This window comes from Prionailurus bengalensis, chromosome D3, assembly GCF_016509475.1.
Source record: "Prionailurus bengalensis isolate Pbe53 chromosome D3, Fcat_Pben_1.1_paternal_pri, whole genome shotgun sequence".
NCBI classification, from domain to species: domain Eukaryota; kingdom Metazoa; phylum Chordata; class Mammalia; order Carnivora; family Felidae; genus Prionailurus; species Prionailurus bengalensis.
The window spans coordinates 1,980,451-2,000,851 of NC_057356.1; the positions used below are offsets into that span (position 1 = coordinate 1,980,451).

General features: G+C 51.9%; 1 protein-coding gene across 6 annotated transcripts in view; it reads left to right on the forward strand.

The window, feature by feature from the left end:
• RIMBP2 (RIMS binding protein 2) overlaps positions 1-20,401 on the forward strand; it is a 219,915-nt gene that overhangs the window by 112,644 nt on the left and 86,870 nt on the right. The window contains exons 3-5 of one of the 6 annotated variants that reach the window (XM_043557292.1): positions 9,840-9,929; positions 10,430-10,719; positions 19,085-19,207. Coding sequence is in view for 4 of the 6 variants with exons in the window: in XM_043557297.1 (XP_043413232.1) it covers positions 6,337-6,888; positions 9,840-9,929; positions 19,085-19,207 (765 nt within the window). In the remaining 2 variants the exon portion in view is untranslated. Of the gene's footprint in view, positions 1-4,445; positions 6,889-9,839; positions 9,930-10,429; positions 10,720-19,084; positions 19,208-20,401 lie in introns of those variants that run through there. The other 5 variants (XM_043557297.1, XM_043557291.1, XM_043557290.1 and 2 more) reach the window with 5 other exon arrangements.

Genomic DNA, 20,401 nt, shown 5'->3' on the forward strand with positions numbered 1-20,401 from the left:
GCACCCTCCCTGAGAGGCCACACACCCTTCTCTTTGCCCCAGTCTGAACCACCACTGATCTTCAGCCCCAGGCTGCTTCACGTGCTGGTGTAACTCCTAGGCTTTTGGGCCATCCGGTGTGAGGTCTGCCTGGAAGGTCATCTCCACCAGGACCTCTGAATCCACTGTCCGCTGACTTCTAGAAGAAGAGCTCTGACTTCGGTGAACTTTGCTGTCGTCATCCATCTGAAGGGCACCACCATGCCCCACTGGTGTGGCCAGCCCGGAGGAGAACCATGGGTGCCACGTGTTGGTGAGGACTCCCGACGCTCCTCGCTGTCCAGAACTGTCTGGCGGTTTCTATAAAACCTGAACGCCCGCATATGCCACGATCCAGCAGCAACATCCCCAGGCAAATATTCGTCAGGAGATACACGCATCCGCCAAGAGACATGTTCCAGAATGTTCTTTGCAGCGTTATTTTTAAAGGCTCCAGATCGGGGTCAACCTTGGTGTTCAACAGGAGCCACATATGAAGAAATAAGTTTTGGAATATTTATGCAAGAGATGAAGTGCTGAAGCAGTGTTTCACAGCCATGGGTGAATCGTGGACAAAATATTGAGAGAAACATCCAAACACCAAAAAAGATGTCTCTGTTCCATTTACACAGAATGAACAAAGAGGCATAACAGATTTGCGGACCTAGAAATCACAACAGTGGTCACTTTGGGGGAGGGATTGACTGGGAGGAAGGCAGGAGAGAAATTTGGTGCTCCTGGAAATGGTCTCTTTCTTGGTCTGGGTTATGCTATGATGACGTGTGCCCTTTGTAGAAATTATCAGACTTGTACACCTATGGCATGTGCTCTCCTGTGTATGTATGCTTTGTTTTAATCTAAACAATTAATTTAAAAATACCTGAAAACATCCAGTGGGAAAGGAATTTGGTCTGTTTTCCATGGTGTCAGACGTACCGTGTTGTGAACAGAAGACAGATGTGGATCTAAAACTAAGGACATATTTTCTAACACCTGGAGGGCCCTGAGTCATGAGGCGAATTCTGTCAGTGTTAATGGAAGTGATCTGTCTTTGGGGAAAGAAAGTTAGTCTTACTGAGTCAATGTTTGGGTAACACAGAGAGCTCCTTAATTCATCCAAATTTATAGCCTGACTCTGCCTCATTGGGCCATGTTTCAGAAGAACCGTTTTCAAAGAAAAAATTTTTATGTGTATTTATATTTTGAGAGAGACAGAGAGACAGAGAATGGGAGGGGGAGAGAGAGAGAGAGAGAGAGAGAAAGAGAGAGAGAGAGAGAGAAAGAGAGAGAGCACGCAAGCAACAGCATCTGAAGCAGGCTCCAGGCTCTGAGCTGTCAGCACAGAGCCCAATGCAAGGCTTGAACTCACGAACCATGAGATCATGACCTGAGCTGAAGTCGGATGCTTAACCGACTGAGCCACCCAGGCGCCCCTAGAAGCACCATTTTCATTTGCTCATATAACTCAAGGTTCCTGTGATCAAGAATTTGAGACTTGGTGGAGGAAGGTCTCTGGTTGGAGGGAGAGAGTGAAGCACTGAAATTCTCAAGGCAATAGTGCGTGTTGTAACAATACCGATAAATCATCTCTTGAAAAAGCAAGACGCCTTTTTAAAAAGGCACTTAAATATTTTACATTGCTGGGTGATTCGTGGCAGGATCCTAGGAGGCTCATCCTTTACATTAACAAAGTTATAATTGATACATTTTCTTTCTCGCATTAGCAGCTGGCGAGCTCAGTACTCAAATGTGATATTCAATCAATGGGTAACAATCTTCTTTATGTGATTTCCTTGGCATGTAGTTTTCCACATATTGTTCTCTTTTTCTTTTTTTAAAATCATTATTCTTAACTGCCTTATTGCATAAGTATTTTTATTACAGACATTCTCAAACCCTTTTTTTTAAGAGTAGGTGAATGCAGTTTATAAGTTATTATGCATTGCACACACTGAACGAGCGTATGGTGGAGACAGATTTTATGCGGGATTCGGTTCTGAAGTCAGCAGGTTATCCTGAAATCACATATGGGAAAACTGACCCTGAAAGTCGCCTTCGGTAAGAGCTGTACTGGAGATAGACCTCACAAGTGCTGGCCTTGCCTGCTAGCCTTGGAGAGACTGCTGTTTCTCGGTTGAGGACCAGATGTGCTGGTAGTTTGCCTCTGGGGACCAGTTGTCCCACGTGGCACTCGGAAGAAGAAGCTCTTGGATACGTGGCGGGGACATGTTTGCCTCCGTTCAGGCTCTGTTGCAGGAAACATGTGTGACACCTTTTGCGTCATAAAACTAGCCATTTTACAGTGAACAATCCAGTGGTGGTTAGCACATTCAGTGTTTTACAGCCACCACTTCTGTCCCGTTCCAGAACACTCACCCTACCCCAGAGGAGACCCCATACCCACCAACAGCCACTGTTTATCCTCTCCTCCCTCAGCCCCTTTCCACCATCAGTATGCTTTCTGTCTCATTTGCTGTTTCTGACATTTCCTATCAAATACATACAATGGACACACAACATTTTATGTTGTGAAAAGGGGCTCCTTTCACTCAGCATGTCTTCAAGCTTCGTCTGTGTTGTAGCAGACATCAGTCCTTCACGCCTTTTTATGGCTGACTAGTATTCTGTTGAATGGATAGACCACTTTTCATTCATCTGTTCATCAGACGATGGACGTCTGGGTTTCCACCTTTTGGCTGCTGACAGTAGCACTGCTCTCAACACTGATATACGAGTATTTGTTTGAACACTGGTTTTCAGTTCTTTGGGGTAAATACCAGGAGTGGGATTATTGGGTCATATGGTAATTCTGTTTCACTTTTCTCAAGAATGGCCAAACTGTTTTCCACAACAGGTACAGCATTTTATATACCCCCCCTTCCCCAGCAGTGCATGAGAGTTCCAGCTTTTCTGCACCCCTGGACAGGTGGCATGATAACTGTTCTCTTCCTCTCTGCTTGCTCCCCAACCTTGTGAATCTTAGGTAGAAGAATTCTGGGGGCACCTGGGTGGCTCAGTTATTTAAGTGGCCGACTTCTGTTCAGGTCATGATCTCATGGTTCATGAGTTCGAGCCCCATGTTGGGTTCTGTGCTGACAGCTCAGAGCTGCCCCTCCCCCCTTTCAAAAATGAACATTAAAAAGAAGAAGAATTCTTATAGGTTTGACCCCATTGTTTTTGGTAGAGAAGAGCTGAGCTGTCTTTGGGGCAGCCTGTGTTCTGATGAGAGTGAACAATGGGAGGCAAACAAATTTTTAACTGTATTTATTTTCCATCATTAGGACAGAGTATATGTTGCAGGTACATGTAAGTTGATGAAATACTTTTATGGAGAGCAGCTTTATTTAAAAATTCAGATGTGTCTGGTTCATGAGCTGGCATTAGAACCTGCTTTGTGTGTTATATTTTTCTGCTTAAGCTTGTCTCTAACCTGTGTTAGAAAAATACCTTTTAAATAGCACAGTGTGCTTCTCTGTAATTGCATTATTGGCGTATGTATTATGCCTGAATGTCAAACAGGTCTGGAAGAGCATGTGTCTGTCACAGTTAAAGCAAGTGCACATTTATAGATTTTTCTGAATATGGAAAGGAACTTAGAGTTTGACTCTCCTCTCCTCAGACCTGAGGATTACAGGAAACCAGATACAGTTATTTCAGTAACAGTCTCTTTATTGGCATAACAATCTTTCACACTCAAATGGCCCTTTCCAGTTTGCAAAGTGCATGTATACACATTCCCTCATTTAAATCACTCTTGGTGATTTAGTGATTCAGCACTTATATTACACTGTATTACACTATGTTAACTAACTAGACTTTAAATTAAAATTTGAAGCAAACAAACAAACAATGGACACTTGGTAAGTGTTAGAATTAGGCCTCAAACCCAAGTCCTCCAGGCCCCAATGATTTCTCCATGTAACACGATGACTTAACCAATTGTCCTGGCCTTGAGTGCAAGGGCAGGAATGGGGCTCAGACCCTGGACAGCACCCCAGACAGCAGCCCCCAGGCAGCACCTTGGACAGCACCTTGCTCAGCACCTTGGACAGCACCCAGGGGGCAAATCACTCCTTCCATTCTATATTTTTCACCTTCTTCCTTTGCTTCAAATGCTGTCACCCCAAGGAACCCCCCTCCCCTGCACATACACATGCACACACACACCCCCCCCCACACACACACACACTCACACACTCAGACTCCCTTTTCCTTCCTTTCCTCCGTCCTCCTGGTCACTCCTCTAGGTGAGAACCACTCATGAAGCCTTTTCAGAAAGAAAAGCACTATCAAGCACATCCCAGTGTTGACTTAAATTATTTTTATTATATTTTATTATAGCTAATAATTATACCCTCATTTTACTAGACTTGAATATTATAACTACACAGTCTATATTATATTTGAACATAATATTATATATTTATAATTCATAATTACATGTGCTCAGTGATAAAACTTGTTTATAAAATTTTTACAGCTTTCTTAAACTGTAAAGCCAAAGTGAATGAACATATTTGAGGGAAACAAATGTGTGAGGCCAATAAAATCCAAACTCAAACTTGTTGTAATTTAGCATGTCAGATATTATTTTACTTAAATTTTCCTTTGTAGTGAAGATAGCACCATTTGACAGTTGGCTGAACGGTGATTCACTGAATCTTTCAAGGGAGAGAGTGGCCGTCTTGAACCATTGAAATGTGGATTTAATTACAGTTCCTGGTGCGGATGAGGTGGGGCTTCTGAAGACCCAGGTACCCCCTCGCTCAGCCCTGGAGCTGCTCTTGGGAGCTTTGTGGAGACTCTGGCTGTATCTCAGTGTTTCAGGCAGGGGCTGTGTCTCAGCTTGGGAAGCCGTGACAAGATACCACAGACTAGGCAGCAGCAGCTTCATTTTCTCGTGGTCCTGGAGGCTGGAGTTCAAGGTGCTGGCACAGCCGGTGTCTGGAGAGGGCTCTGCTCCTGGTCTGTAGGTGGCCCCCTTCTAGCCGTGACCTCACGTGGCCTTTCCTTGGCACGTGTGTGGAGAGAGAGCTCTCTGCTGACTCTTCTTATAAAGACACCAGTCCCACCGGATGAAAGCCCCACCCCGTGACCTCATTTAATTACTTCCCTAAAGGCTCCATCGCCAAATGGGCGATTAGGGCTTCAATATGTGAATCTGGGGAGACACGTTTCAGTGCATAGCGGGTAGGTAAGGCAACACAGCGGGTAGGTGTCAGTGGGCAAATTTATCTTTGGTGAACCTATGCTTCTCCTTTCGCTTCTTGCACCCAGGGAATGCACTTCACCCCCATGCCACCTCCACCTCAACCCACCCACCCTTCATTCTAATCAGGTCTGGCTTCTTTCACAAAGTGCCCCATTTTTAAGCCAACATTTTAAAGACCTATCTGTTAAGGGAAGGAGCACACAGTGCATGTTTTTGTCTCAGTTAAGAGCCAACATTTAAAAACAGGGATGTTTCAGATAGGAACCCGGACCTCCAGTTCCTAAAAACCTGGAACAGCTGGGTTCTCTCTCCTGCCTTGCATCAACAGGTTGGGGACAGTTTGCTGCTGACTTCTTTAGATGGGGGCATGAGCCTTGCCAATCTCTGCATTTCTTATCACTCTAGAATGTTCTTCTTTCTGGCCCAATCTACCCCTTTATATTGGCTGCTCACTCCCTGGGGTGTTAGAATTTGTAACTCTTGCAGGGACCCTTCTCTTTCGGCTTTATCCTTATCAGGATTCGTTCCCCCTCCCCATATTTTTGCTAAACAAGAGATAAAAAATCAAATACAGCTATTTCAGTTTCGTGCATTAGTGGGTATTAATGGATTAAAAAAACGCCTTGACTGGCACTTTCTGTAGTTGCCCTTTGAGGGAGGCTTCAGGGGTTACAGGGTGCCAGCAGTTCCTCAGATCGGATCCCAGAACTCTGGTCGGCCCGCCGGGAGCTGGTCCTAACTTCTGTATGTCCCTCTATGACACAGAAATAGGACTGCGCCCCTTCCTTTCTGTGCTTGCAGGCAGGTGGCACTCTGACTCTTGCAGGGGAGGCCCTCTGTCACTAGGCATCCACCGTCTGGCAAATCCGAAACCCTCTTCCTTTGTGTGGCTTTACGCTTAAAGGGTCTAAGACTCAAACTGTTCCCTTTGCAATACTCAAGCCCTCCCATGGAAAGGACAGCTGTGAAGTTTGTGCAGGAGCGAGCAGATACACAGATGCGGGTTGTTCTCTCTTCACGCCGTTATTTCAGGTCAGGAGTGCTGAGCCAGAGGGTGATTTCATCCAGCAGTGCTCGGCAAGTTCTTCATTATCTCAGTCCTGGTGATGCGTGAGTCACCAGATCCCTGTCTTCAGGCTGTGGGTGTGTGTCGTCAAACTCAGTTCCTGGCTTTCAGATGTGGTCCACGGTGCACAGTGTCCAACCTGCACAACAGGGGCCGCGAGCGGGGGCCCTGCTTCACCATCGCGTGGAGCGGGTGTGTGCACCTGGCACCCCAGGCACCCCAGGCACCGCTGTGGCTGGCCGCTTACCCCAGGCTGCGGAGAGCCTCGCGACTCAGGCAGGCCTGTCAGGTTATGTTAAATCCACTCCGTCCTCCTCCTCCTCCCCCTCCTGAGAACTGTCATAGCTGGAGCCACCCGCGCGCCTGTTGGGAGACTCTCATTTTGTCGTGTTGCGACCACAAGCCCACATCTTTTGGGGGCCTGCTGGTCTCAAGCATGCGACCAATACACAAGGTGATCTGTATTTTGCTTGGTGGCATTTCTTCGGTGGTGCTGATTAACTCAGAAAGGAGTCCTCTAGTTGGAGCGGGGACAGCATCCCTGGGTGGGCGGCTCTGGTCCTGCACAGTGTCAATGATGAGAGCTTCCAGGGTAAGTCTTCTTACTTTGCAGCATCCGAATAGGACCCAAAGCACGGACAGCAGGCATTTTCTGAATCTTCCCTTAAGTACTGCAAATACATGCATGTCAGAGCAGCACCGTGCCCTGGGGCAACAGGGGGTGAAGTCTGCAGGAACTGTAGCGCTTGGGACAAGACCCCCGGACCCGCCCTCCCACCCCCGCTCCTGCAACCGGCCCCATCGCTCCCCGCCCCCAGCCACCTCTGCACTTTCTCCGGGGGTAAACAGCAAGCGTGGATAAAGTGAGATACCCATAATTTGGAGGATAAATCACATAGGTTTGCAGGTTCAAACTGGTATCTTCTTTTTTCTTTGGGCCTTTGCTGGGTGTCTTTGCCAATGAATCGGCTTCTGTCGGCATCATTGTGTGGAGGGCTTTGACACGCTGCGCAGGTATTTTGTGATTTTCTAAGTGTAGGGCAGAGGATTGTTTGTTTGGGAATGGTTTTGTTTTCAGCAGCTCTTTCTGTGGTTGGCCTTCTTGCTGGGGGCGGGGGCGGGTCACCAGGATAGTAAAGTGGTGCCCAAAGTGCCAACTCATGCTTCAACTGATCCGGAGAAATGGCATTGGGAAGAGACGGTGGTAATTCTTTTCTTTTGCCTGGCAACATCGTGAATCAGTGCTTCTTGGACAGGATTTAGATCTTGAGCTGTTTCTCTTGGGAAGACGGATTTCATCAGGTTAAGCGGCTGACCTGGAGTCACTGAGAAGGAACATAAAATAAGTGAATGGAACTTTTATGTAGCCTCCAAAAAATTGGGTGAACGAGCCAGTGCTGTTTCCTTCCCCTGAGTTTCCTTTTCTGCAGTCAACTCTTCCAAGTGAGGTGCAGAGAGGTGATGTCATGAGCGAAGGGGTCATTTGGTGGTAGAAAGTAGAAGATGGGAAGATGTAGGCAAAGGTGGTCGTGCTTTCAATAGGGAAGGGACCACCTTTTTGAGCCGTGATTGTGTGCGGGGGAGTGTGCTTAGTGTTCTGGGAGAATTACTGCACTTAAATCTCCACACCGTCTGATCGTGTAGACATCTTTACATCCTCAGACCTCAGAGAGCTGTGCAGCTGTCAGACAGCCTGCGCGAGGCCACACGGCTTATGAGGGGAAGGGCTAGAGGTTGTATTTAGGCAGTTTGACCTCAGAACCCATACTCCTCTCCCTATAGCCCCAATGTTTCTCCTATGATCCTCTGAGATATTGCTGCCTTTGTCTACCGTGGGGCACATAAGGTCTCCAAGGTCAGGACCCTGGTGTTTCGATGAGTATACCCATACCCTTCAGATCACCGGTGTTATGGGGAATATCCCCGAGGAGGCAATGTGACTGCTATATTGTCAAGCTCATTCCCATAGGTTGGGGAATCATTGTTCCCAGAACAAAGCACCATTGATATGGTGTGTTGGGAAGGCGTGTAGGGTTGCTTCCTTGTGTTTTATCACCATGGAAACAAGGTAGGTACCAAAGAGTGGAGAAGCTCCTGATGATGGAGAGGAAGGGACGTTGACTGAAACATGGGACCTGAAAATAGCCAGGAGGAGCCTCCTTCCTGTGGGAAGTGTCTGAAACCACAGGACTCTGCCCTTTTCCTGTTGGGAGGGTGAATGGAGTGTAGAGGAGAGTCACCAGATCAGTTCCAGACGTGGGTGGCCTGCGGATATTGACTCACTGAGGAGTGAACGGAGGACAAACCTGAAGGACCAGGCAAACAAGAGAATTGCAGACTTGACTGGTGGAGGCTGATGAATTGCCAGGCACCTTCCACCGTGGCCATTAGTTGTCTCTATTGCCTCTTTCTTGTTCTTTTGGATGGATGTCATTCCTTCTCCCTCTTTGTGAGAACCCTCAACATACGTATTGAAGTCATTTTCAGATTGCTTTATTATTTTTATTTCCTCGGGTGTCAATGCATCCTGATTACTGATTTTGTCACATCCGTATAGTACTGTGAGTTTTTCTTTTAAATGTGTTTTGGCATTTCCATTTTCAGAGTTTTCTTTAATGGGGAGAATTACCCCCAATTTCTCTTTCTGTGCTCAGCCCCACTCTATCTTACCTCTCTGCAGTTACTATGCTACACCCTGAATGCCCCCAGTCTCGAATTAGGTTTGGTGACTGGTAGCTCACAGTTCTCTTAGTAGGTGATACGAGGGCGTAACACAGTGCACACACTGAGCCAGCGGGCCTGCTCCCTCTCTGTCTCTGGGTGCGTTACCTTACATAAGCTGGAACTCTGGGCAGACGTCACTTATATTCAGCTTTCTTTGGGGTCTGGGGCTAGACCGGCCTCAGGGCGGGTGGTAAGCTTTGCTCAGATATCTTGCCTCATGCATGAAATTCCAGTCCCACATACACTGAAAACAAGTAAACAAACAAACAAACAAACAAACAAAACCTGGACTCCCAATTCTGTGCCTGAGAATCTGGCCTGAGTGTCCCACTCACCATGGGTGTTCCAGTCATTTGTAGTCCTCATAGATTTTTTTTTTACCCCATTTTTGAGCAGGACAAAGCCTTTCAGATCTCCTCTAATGTTATTTTGGCAATGTGTTTGGACCGGTGTTTGTGAGGAAAGGGTCAGTTCAAAGCTTTACTTACCAAGATTGCCTTGTTAGGATGCAAACGTGCAATACAGGTCAACGTGCCACATACTGTGGGTGATTTATCCGCTGGGAATCTCACTACACCCTTAATATATATTATTTTATTATAATCTTATAACGCCATGTGGAGGAGTGTTACTCCCATTTTATAGAGTAGGACACTCATGGCTCAGAAAGAAGAAGGAAGCCGCTCCACATCACACGGTGTTTGCAGAATCACCTCTAATCCAGGGGCTAACTTCCTAATCAGAAACCTCAGCTACCATGCTCTGCCGTGTCCCTGAAGTTGGGGAGTCATCTCATGACGCCCTTTCCTTCTGTCCTAGGAAAAGGAACTGAAGGATGCCATCCAGGGGAAGCACCACCTGAGACCCCACTATGCAGGCCTTCCCGCACGGGGCTGGCAGCCTCACAAGGTAACTGGAAGCAGGGTGGCAGGGAGGGGTCTCGGGGAAGGAGGGGCGGGGGAGAGGGAATCACCCAACTCCACCCAGTGAGTGGGTGGCCAGTTCCTGGGTCGCATCCCTTTTATTCCTCCGTGCGATGCCCGTACCCAGCACTTAGCGGCATCTCGTTCACCGTCCACTAGTTCTCTCCACGTGGAAGTCTGTTGGGATCATACCCTTAACAACGAGCCCAGAGCAAACCAGTTGGGGTCCCTCAAACCTGCCCACACCAGGTCCCCCCCCCCAGCCCCCTGCCGGCTTCTCTCAGCCCAGCAGATGGAAGGTACCATCCACACGACTGCCCAGGGCAAGGTGCTAGGCGCCACCCGGATCCTTCCCTCATCTCATGCCTACATCCCGCGCGCCAACAAGCCACGTCAGAACTTCCTCCCCGTCACAGCCTCCGGGCCACTACTTTCTCCTGCTGCTATCGTCCCCTAAGTGGCCCATCGCCCTTCTGATCATCCTAGGTCATTTTCTGGCAGCAGCTAGACTGGTCTAGTGACAGGACCAGGTGACGTGGCTCCTCTGAGCAAACTTCCGATGCCTCCCATAAACGGCAGCGGCAGTCCTGCCCGTGGTGCCATCTTGGTCAACCTTACCAGCCACCCCACCTTTGGCTCATCAAGTTCTGGCCACTCCGAACCTTCTGTTCGTCAGACCACCAAGCTTGTCTCAGCGCTGGGTAATTTTCCCTGCTAAGAATTCTACTTCCTCGTCTCCAAATACCTGGCAGTTTCTGGGCATCCATTCCTAAGAGGTACCTTCTCGGCAACACCTCTATTGCTGCACATTGGTGGCCTTCTCTCCCCCCTCCTCTGGTCTTGGCGACCTCACTGGGTTTGGTTTTCTCGTATCTCTTACCACGTGGTCGATCACACGTCTTCATTTCTGTGCCCGCCTGTCTTCCTGCGACGAGAACGCCGGCTCCAAGGGAGCACAGGCCGTTGCTGTCACATCCAGCAGTGTTTCCCTGGCACCAGCAACAGCGCACACAGTAGGTGCTCAAAGAGTATTTGTTGACGATTGGCAGTTTGCAGCTGCTAATTTCACAGGTGTACTAACACGTATTTCAAAGAACGGAGTTCTAACAGTTCACAAAAAAATTAGAGCTTTCTTGATTTGACACTTACTTTTCTGCCTTCCAGTTGGCCAATTTTTTTTTTTTTAAAGATGTGCTTTTCAGAAAATAAGTGTTAGCAAGGATGTGGAGAAGTTGGAACCCTCGTGCGCCATTGATGGGAATGGAAAACGGTACAGCTGTTGTGGAAAACAGGACGGTGATTTCTTAAACAATGAAAAATAGAACGACCAGATGATCCAATACTTCTGCTTCTGGGTATATATCCCAAAGAACCAAAAGCGGGGTCTTGAAGAGATGTTTGTGTAGCGGTGTTCACAGCAGCACCACTTGCCCTGGCGAAAATGTGGAAGCAACCCAAGGGTCCGTCACCAGACACGCACATCAACAAAATGCGGTCCCTATTACAACGGAATACCATTCCGCCCTAAAAGAAGGAAATTCTGACACCTGCCACAACCCAGATGAGCCTGGAGGACACCATGCTTAATGAGATAAGCCAGTCATAGAAGACAGATACCGTATGATCCCACTTAGGTCCCCAGAAATTCAGGAACCCAGATCCCCAGAGTCAAAGAGTAAGAGGGCGGGAGCCAAGGGCTGGAAAGGGAGGGTTCGTGTTTGATGGGGACAGAGTCTCGGTTTGGGGAAGATGAAAAGAATTCTGGAGACGGATGGAGAGATGACTGCACAGCAGTGTGAATGTATCTCGTGCCACTGAGCTGTACTTAGGAATGGTTAAGATGGTTCAGTTCTATGGGACGTGCGTTTTACCACTCTTCTCAAAAAGACGTGTGCCCAGTGCATCCCAGCTTTCCAAGTAGTGCCCTTCCCCTCATATTCCCACCGGCCCCCACTCTCTCTGCCCTCTTTCTTTCCAAACCTCTCAGGAAAGACTCTGACACACTCACTCTCGCTGAGGCGTGAATGCTGAATGAGGCTTAGCGGCCCCCTCTGCCCAGGAGTATGTCTATTTCAACAGGAACGGCTGTGTAACATAACGGTGGTGTTTCAGGCAGCAGAGGCAGGCCGAGAGCAGGGCGGTGGGAGCTGGCTGTAGGGAGGACTGAACTTGGGGTGGCTTTCTCGTGCACTTGTGTCTCCTCCTAAGGGGGGCTCCTGTGCCCGGAGAGGTGATTCCAGCTTTGGAGGGGCTCAGAGAGACAGAGCAGGAGCGGGGATGATGGTACTTCCCGGGGGCATCCGGCCAAGCCAGTGCTGGTCAGTAATGGGTTAGAGTCCTGGTTCTTGGCGTCACCGTCCAGGCAAGGGCTCCTGTCCGGGACCTGGCCGGATGGCTGTGCTGATGGGCCACCCTGGTCATCCTAGGGGATCCTCACAGAGTCCAACACTTTTTCACGGAAGGTTGGAAACGTCTTCCTGGGCTGCATCCCCGCCTTGACTTTTTACACAAGGCTGCTGGGCACAGACGAGAGCTTACGTTCCTTCCGGCTTTGCAGAGGTGTGTGAGGGCGCCCAGTGACTCACCAGCACAGACAGGAATAGCAGAGCTTTGAGAGAGAAGGCAGGGAGACTGGCAGGGCCGTGCAGCTCTGTCCTGCCCCTCTGCCAGCTTTGCAGGCTCGGTGTTAGTTCAGAGTGCCTGGGCTGGCTGGCTGAGATGGGGGTGGGGGGGGCGGTGGAGAGGGGGATGGGAGGGGTGAGGTTGATATGGGATGGAGAGGGACCGAGGGAGGGAGAAGGCCTGGGAAACAGCAGTTCTCACAAGACCGTCCTTGGAGCCTGGGTGTGTGTCCAGCGTAAGCAGGGGAAGTGGAAGGGACCGGGTTGGTTAAATGATGCCAAAATAAATATTCAACCCCAGCACCAGACTCCTGGATGGGGGAGCTGTCCCTGTGACCCTGCAGAAACACAAGGAACCCTCCCGGTTGTCGGGACGATGCCTGGAAATTCCCAATTTGCCCATCTGATTCTGGCCTGGGTTTGCAATGTGCTTCTCAGGATCCCCGATTAAGAAAGCAGTAGTAATGACCCGAGCTCTTAATTGTGGAAGCAGAAAGATGCTTCGTCACTGTCGTCCCAGGAGCCTGCCCAGAAATGATTGCCTCTCGGGTGCAAAATCTGACGTGGGCTTCTTGGGAAAACCGGGTTGAATATCGGATTGGGGCAGGCAGCCCTGTGCAAGGAAACGAATGAGCTGGGAATCCAGGGCACGGGGCACAGAATGTGTTCAAGGTCCTTTACGCTGGCAAACCCGACTTTTCCCTGATTAAAGAAAAATAATTCAGATTTCCCATTTGCCTCGGTCCAAGGGGGCCTATGAAACTCCCCTCCCCCAAACTGGGCAGCTGTTCCTGGGGCCAGTGGGAGGTTCGGGTGCATTCCCAGGGCATCACCAGATGCCTCAGGCTGCTCTTCCCCCTGGTGCCACTGGTCTGCCCCCAGGCCTGTGTTCTGAAATGGAAATGAGTCAACTGGCTGGATCTGGTGCCCCAGGTGTTAAGGGGCTGCATTTGTGTGCAGTGGGACGGTCCCAGGGCAGCGTGGAAACCTGGCATCCCCTGCGTCCTGCAGCCAAGTTCTGGGCAGGAGGTGAAGTCCATGACCTATGAACCCATCACCCGTGAACTCCGCTTACCTCCTGGCCAGAAATCTGAGGGTGGCAGGAATTCTGGGTCCGGTTATGAATCACTGGTACGAACAACAGTCATCCTACTTACTAGCTGTTCTCACTCTTCGTCTAGTAAGAGAAAATTATGGGTGTTGATAAGGACAACACCTGTAGACATCCGCGGTTTGTGAGGCTAAGAGCCCTGGCTGGAAAGAGAGGGCCCTGGCCCGGGCGGGGGTCACACCTGAATATCATCCGTTTTTCCTCAGAACAAAATCCGCTAGGAGTGAGCACATTGTTAGATTTCCATTTGACCAGAACAAAAGAAGAACCGTCCGGGCTCCCGACTTTGAACATCTCAGAACCTTTCCCAATGCGTTTCTTTGTTTTTTTGTGGGGTCGTAGTTTGTGTCTTAGTGAAAAGCCCTTTATGTCCTTTCTGCTATTCTGAGAACTCTTTCTCTGCGCCTGGCTCTGTTCCCAGGAGCACGTTCTTGTCCAAGTGCAGGGACGTGGGGGGGATGTGGGTCGGCCCCGGGAGAGCTCTCTGGCTGTGGGAGTGCCCGGCTTTGAGCTAGACGGCAGGCAGCGGGGACCAGGGAAGTGGTAGGCCAGGGGGCTTCTCTACGGAGGCTTCTGGAACCATCAAGGGCTGGGAAGGCCCACTGGGCAGCGTGGTGAGGCCTCAGGCTCCAGCCCCACGTACCCCCCCAGCCAGCTGACATTTACGGTGTTTTTTGTTTGGAGGCATCTGTTTCCAGGCGGGATCAGCTGCTACCGAACCAGAAAGAATGACGCCCTCTCGGGGTTTGTCAGCTGGGATTCTTTCCAGCTGCCTGTAGCAGGGACCCAAGCTTGGTGGCATAAACACCCGGGGGGCATTATCGCTCTCGTGCAGGAAGATGTGAGGAGCCCGGGGCAGAGGCGGCTGCGGAGACGCAAGAGGGCCCGGGCCGTGCTCCTCCCCAGTGCCATCGTGCTGGGGCCGTGATGTGTCATCTCCACGACACGGTGGCTACTCCGTCCCTCAGCATCACTTCCTCGCTGGAGCTGGAAGAGGAGGAGCGGACCGAGCCTCTCTCAGGAAGTGTTGTGTTCAGGAAGGGTCACCGTCCCCCAGAGATTTCTGCTCAGTGTCATGTGGCGTCTCCACTGGGGGGCCCGGCGGGGAAGAGACTGCACCCCCAAGGCTGTTCACACAGGTGTGGCCAGTAGGGGAGCCGGCGGCCGGCCCCAGCCGAGGCCTCGGTGCTGGGGACAGACAGATTGTCAGGCAAAGGCATCTTCCAGGGGACAGCTTGGTGTTTGCGGTTTCTGAGACGCTTTTTAGCTTACCGTCGCCTTTGTTCTCCTTCTTTGGTTGTGGGGACTCTGGAGCCAGGCTGCCTGGGGTCAGAAGTCCTAAAGCGAAGGTGTGGGCAGGCCGCACTCTTCCTGGAGGCTCTAAGGGAGAAGACGTTTCCTCACCGTTTCCGGCTTCTGGAGGCGCCCCCATCCCTTGGCTTGTGGGCCCTTCCTCCACCAAAGCCAGAACAGCGTCTTCAAAATCTCCCTTTTAGACGCTGATGCTCCTGCTTCCCTCCTGTAAGGACCCCTGTGATCCCACCGGTCCACCTGGACTGTCGGGGACGAGGCCTGGACACTCAGTCACCTCTGCAAAGTCCCTTCTGCTGTGTAAGGTTCCGGGGACTTGGGTGTGGACAGCCTGCTGCAATCTTCAGTCACGCCTTTGCTTACCTCCCCTCCCTACCAACAGACCCTCTTGCCCTCCTCGGAAAGACCAGAGCGATGCCCTTTATCATTATGGTAAACGTACGGGGGAGACTCGGGTAAGTTTTAGGTGCGAGAAATATCGATCCTGGCGTGAGGTGAGGTCTGTGACAGAATCAGTGCCAACCACTTCTAGAACCTTCTAGTTGTCCAGACGTCCCCTGCGTTTTCTTCCTCGTCCATTTCAACTTTCCTTCAAAGCACTGACTTCCAGACCGATAAAACTTGTTCCCTCCCTGCCCCCAACGTTATCGCTTTCTCTCATGTTGCTGTAGTCGTCTGCACTATTTCCAGGAACCAAAGTACAGCATCCTGGCTCCACGTGGGGGAGGGGGGGTCATGGCACACGCGGGCCTGGCACATCTGCCCCAACCTCATCTGCGGCATCCCGGCGGGAGGGCGGGGGTCTGGCGCCTGCCAGTAGGTTCCAGACGCACAGCTGGACTGTGACTGTCCCCAGGTTGGGGACTGTCCATTGTCAACCACGGCCCCCGCTCGGCGCCCCTTGGGGCGTGATTCCCGACCGCCCCACGCTCTCGTGGGGACAGCTCTTGTGGGGACAGTTCACGTCGCCTTCCGCACAGGGAGCCCGAAACCCACCCCGGCTTCCCGACAGAGCAAACGTGCTTCTCGGGAACGCCTCGCTCATGTTGAACCCTTCGTTCTGTGTCTCTACTGTGGGAACGTTGTTTTCTTTCGAGAATTAATCCGCTGGAGTCCCAGTAGGAACAGTTGGCCCCTTCAAGGTGGGGGATGGAGGAGATACTGCTCGCAAAGCCGTGGGTGCGGCTCCGGGAACCAGGCGGGGTGGTGGGGGCAGAAGGCAGCGGCAGCCAGGCCGCTGGGTGAGCAGCCCCGGGGACCAGGGCAAGAGCGCAGGCTGTAGGCAGGGGGACACTGCGTCGGGTCCCCGGGACCGCCCAAGGTGCCGTGACTCGCGAGGGAGACTCGTGGGACTCCGTGTGCAGTCGCGCTCGTGGCCACGATTCATCACGGCGAAAGGACACGAAGTGCCGTCGGCGCAGGGAAAGCACGTGAGCAACACCCGGGGGCGGGCGGGCTCCAGCCTCCACGAGTCACACAGGACGCGCTCCGTTCTAGCGGCACGTCGTCACGGCGCGTGCGAAGGGTCGCCGCGGGAAGCCCGGCAGGGCCTCGGCGTCCGGGGTCATGGTCTCCCTGGCGCGTCCCAGAGCCCCGCCCCCTCGAAGGAGGGGGAGGTCAGCAGTAACCACGTGGTTTGCGCAGAGTCTGGACACGGGGAGGCCCTCCCACCGGTGAGAAACGGGGGGCGGTCCTCCTGCAATCCACATTCCCAGCCGCCAGCCACCGGCCAGCCTGGCCAGCAGGCCCCTTCCAGGGACAGCAGCGTCAGGCCTGCGGACAGAACTCTGTGTGTGAACAGCCCCAGCCGTGGTGGCGACGGCGTTAACCCCAGCCCGTCTCTTCTCCAGCCCCCGACTTCCTGCTGGCATCTCCCGCGGCCAAACTTCACTAGGAAACGGACAAGCTGGGAGAGCAGCGATGGCCGTGTGGGTGGCCAGCAGACCTGGATGGACCAGCAGAACTGATTTCCCCGGGAACACAGCCGCCTTGCATTTGACCGTCTTCCCCTGATGCCTTTCCATTCCTGGAACCCTGGCTGTGCCAGGCAGCCTTCCAGGCACTGGGGACAGAGAACTGGGTCACAGGGACAAGTCCTGTCCAACTGGGACTTAGACTCTAACAAGGAGCCACCGCAGGGAAATGTAAACAGCTACGCAGGATCATCCCAGATAGCGAGACAAAGCACGGCAAAGCACTGAGGGCGCTGGGGGCAGACGAGGGGAGGAGCGGTTTGTTATCTCAAGCATGGTGGGAGGGCCTGATGAGGAAGTGGCATAAATGATGAGCAGGAGCCAGACCCACCAGGATCTGGGGTGGAGGGAGGGGTGGGTAGGGGCTTGCTGTGGTGCAGGCAGCACGTGCAAAGGCCCTGGGGTGGGTGGGACTGAGTTTGGCTTGTTTACAGGACAGTTGGAGCATGAGAGTGGTGGTAATGGGGCCTCAGGTGAGAACGGAGAGCTGGCGGGTCAGAGGCTGCAGAAGCGTGCCGACCGGCCAGGAGTCTGGATCCGGTTCTCATTTCCACGGCAGCTATGGGACATCTCAGTCGGAGAGAGGCAAGCCTTGAGTTACATCTGGGCCTGTGCTGGCTGCCGTGGGAGACCGGCCTTAGAGCACTGGACGTAACTCACGGGTCACAATTTCTTGATGAGTCAGAACATGGGAAGTGGTGGTGTCACCAAGGCTGTGCCCCGGTGCTGGGGTTCAGGTGTGAGTTCTGTTTAGTTCCATTAGGTCACGACTTGTTCACCCGGTGCGTCTGAATTTTTTCCCCAAGCTCGCGGCCTGACGCTTCATGCTGTCGCAAAACGGCACGAAAACACTCCTGTGAATCAGACCTCCGTACGACCTCTTAATAACAGCCTCCCCGTGACCCTGTGCCGTTCAGGAGCTCCAAGTGGGTGCCTTTCTTTCTCCTGGTGTCACGGAGATTGTCAGGTTAAACGCACACGCTGCGCAGAGGGCGTGTAAAACGGAAAGGACCTCTTTTAAAGCTGACAAATACAACCTTGTGACAGCCTGTCATCGAAGCCCTAATTCATGCTGTAACATCTGGGGAGGAGGGAAAGAAACGAAAAGGCTGCGTTTCGGTTCAAGTAGCCGCACAACGAAAATTAATGGGGAATAAACCAAAGTATCTCCTCTCATCATGGCATGTCCTTCCTGGTTTCCAAAAAGCCACAGGAGAGATTGAACGTAAGTGGTGCCCTCCACCCCCCCCCCCCCGCCCCAAGTAAATTCAAAACTTGGTTCTCAGGGGGTCTGTGATCTGAGACTGGATCTGGTGTCTGAGGTTCTTAGAGCATCCATCATCATAAAGCACACAGAGCCTTGTGGCCATTTTTGTCCACTTGTAAAACAAAAGTGGAATTTTCAGACAAAAGAATTCGTATCCTGAACAATTTGGGTAATGCTTTGGATCTGTTAGGGGTGTCTGTTCAAAGGAACGGAAAATGATTCAGCTTGGTGTAAGCAGACAAAAGGAATTGGGCTGTGTGACTGGAAAAGAAAATATGAGCTTCAGGCACAGCTTGATCTAGGTGCTCAAATTATGGCGTCAGGATCCTGCTTCTCTCTCTGCTTCTCTTGGCTGTCTTGTTGGCTCTGTTCTCAGATGGACTCTCCCTTCCTGATGGCAGCTGGGGCTCCAGACCCATCCTTTTGTCTTCAACTTTCCTAGTCCGGGGGACAAAAGAGGAAGTGTCTTCCCAGGCTTCCATACCAGTCCGGTGTCTCATTCTCCACGGATGCAACGGGGTCTCGTGGCCCTTCCAACCAGTCGCTGTATCAGGGGGTGGGATAGCACTGATTGGCCAGGCCCGGGTCACATTCCCATTACTCCTGAGCCGGTCACTGTCACTGTGGTGGGGAGGCAGGAGGAAGAGGGATGTTGTGTGCTAATTCTCCAGCCCGGGGCACATGCGTTCACCCCGACGGGGCTGGACCCGCCACGAAGTCCGTGATCCAGGGTGAGGGAGGGGAAGGCTCCCTGAGAAGTCACGGAGGAGAAAGTGGCAGATGCCAGCTGACGACAAACCCCACAGATGGGGTGCGTGTTACAAACGGCCCCCCTCTCTCTCCCCCTGCTACTTGTAGGTGAAAACAGAGCATGCCTGGCTCCAGCACGTGCTCGCCATAGTGACCAGAGAACGCGATTTGGCCGTGAGGGAGAAACGCCAGCTCCAAGCCAAGCTGGAGAACCTAGAACAGGTCCTAAAGGTAGGAGGGGGCCCTCTGCCTCCCTTAGGGTCAGCGCGAGGGACGAGGCTGAGGAGCGGAAGGTGGATGAAACCCTGTTTGAAGCCATCATCCAAATTCAGGGCTCTCGGGGCTGTTTTTACCCTTTCCATGGCATCAAGAGCGATAAATAAAAAAATTCAAATGTTTCTGGAAGCGGTCCCGTGAAACCAATGACGCATTCCCATTTCTTAGGATGCTAAACACAGCTGAGCGAGAGACACCAGGCGGGGCTCTGAGCAGAAATGGAGCTTCCTCGCGGTGAGGACCAGGGGCGTCTACGCCGGTCCCAAACTTCGTGAATTTTAAGCTGCTCCTCAGAGGTTGAATGACCTTTGTTATAAAGAGAACAGCTAAGTCGGAAAATGGCTTCATCAGGGTGCAGGGAACTGGACAGTCCTCGTGCATTTCTGACGCACTGGGCACCCTGTCAATGTTTAACGGGAGTGGGGGGGGGTTGCTACCGATGGTGCGGAGTGAAGCTGAATGAATTCTCATTGAAGAAAAGTGTTGTAAAACGTAAAAGAATAAATTAGTCCTCACCTGCGGTCCTGCAATGTGGCACCTCGTGGCCTGGGTCCTTTGTGATTCCCGTGCCACGCCCAGCACCCACTGCCCCCGCCCCCAATCAAGAAGGGATTGTAATTCTGTCTAGGGCCCCATCTGGGGAAGCAGTTGGATCTCCAAGGGAAGCAGATTGGTGGCTGGGAGGGACTGGGGTGAGGTGGGAAATGGGGAGCGGCTGCTTTTCTTTCGGGGTGACAGAATGTGCTGGAATTTGTGTGACGGTTACCCACCCTCGCGAATTTACCGAAACCCCTGCTCTGTACGCGTCCGAGGGTGAGCCTGATGGTGTGGGAGCGCTGTCTCACCTAAAGGTAGAGGTGGCTGGGGGCTCAGTGGGTTAAGCTCTGGGTTTCCGCTCAGGTCATGACCTCGCGGTTTGTGAGTTCGAGCCCCATACCAGGCTCTGTGCTGACAGCTCGGAGCTTGCTTGGGATTCTCTCTCTGCCCCTCCCGTGCTCACACACTCTCTCAAAAAAAAAAAAAAAAAAAGAGATGGCCTGCTCCCCGGTGGTCATGAGGGGTAACCCAGCTGCATATGTGGCTGTCAGCCTGCGCCCACCTCGCCTTCCCTGAAGGACGGGCCAGGCTGGCTCGGACCTCCTGCCTCCC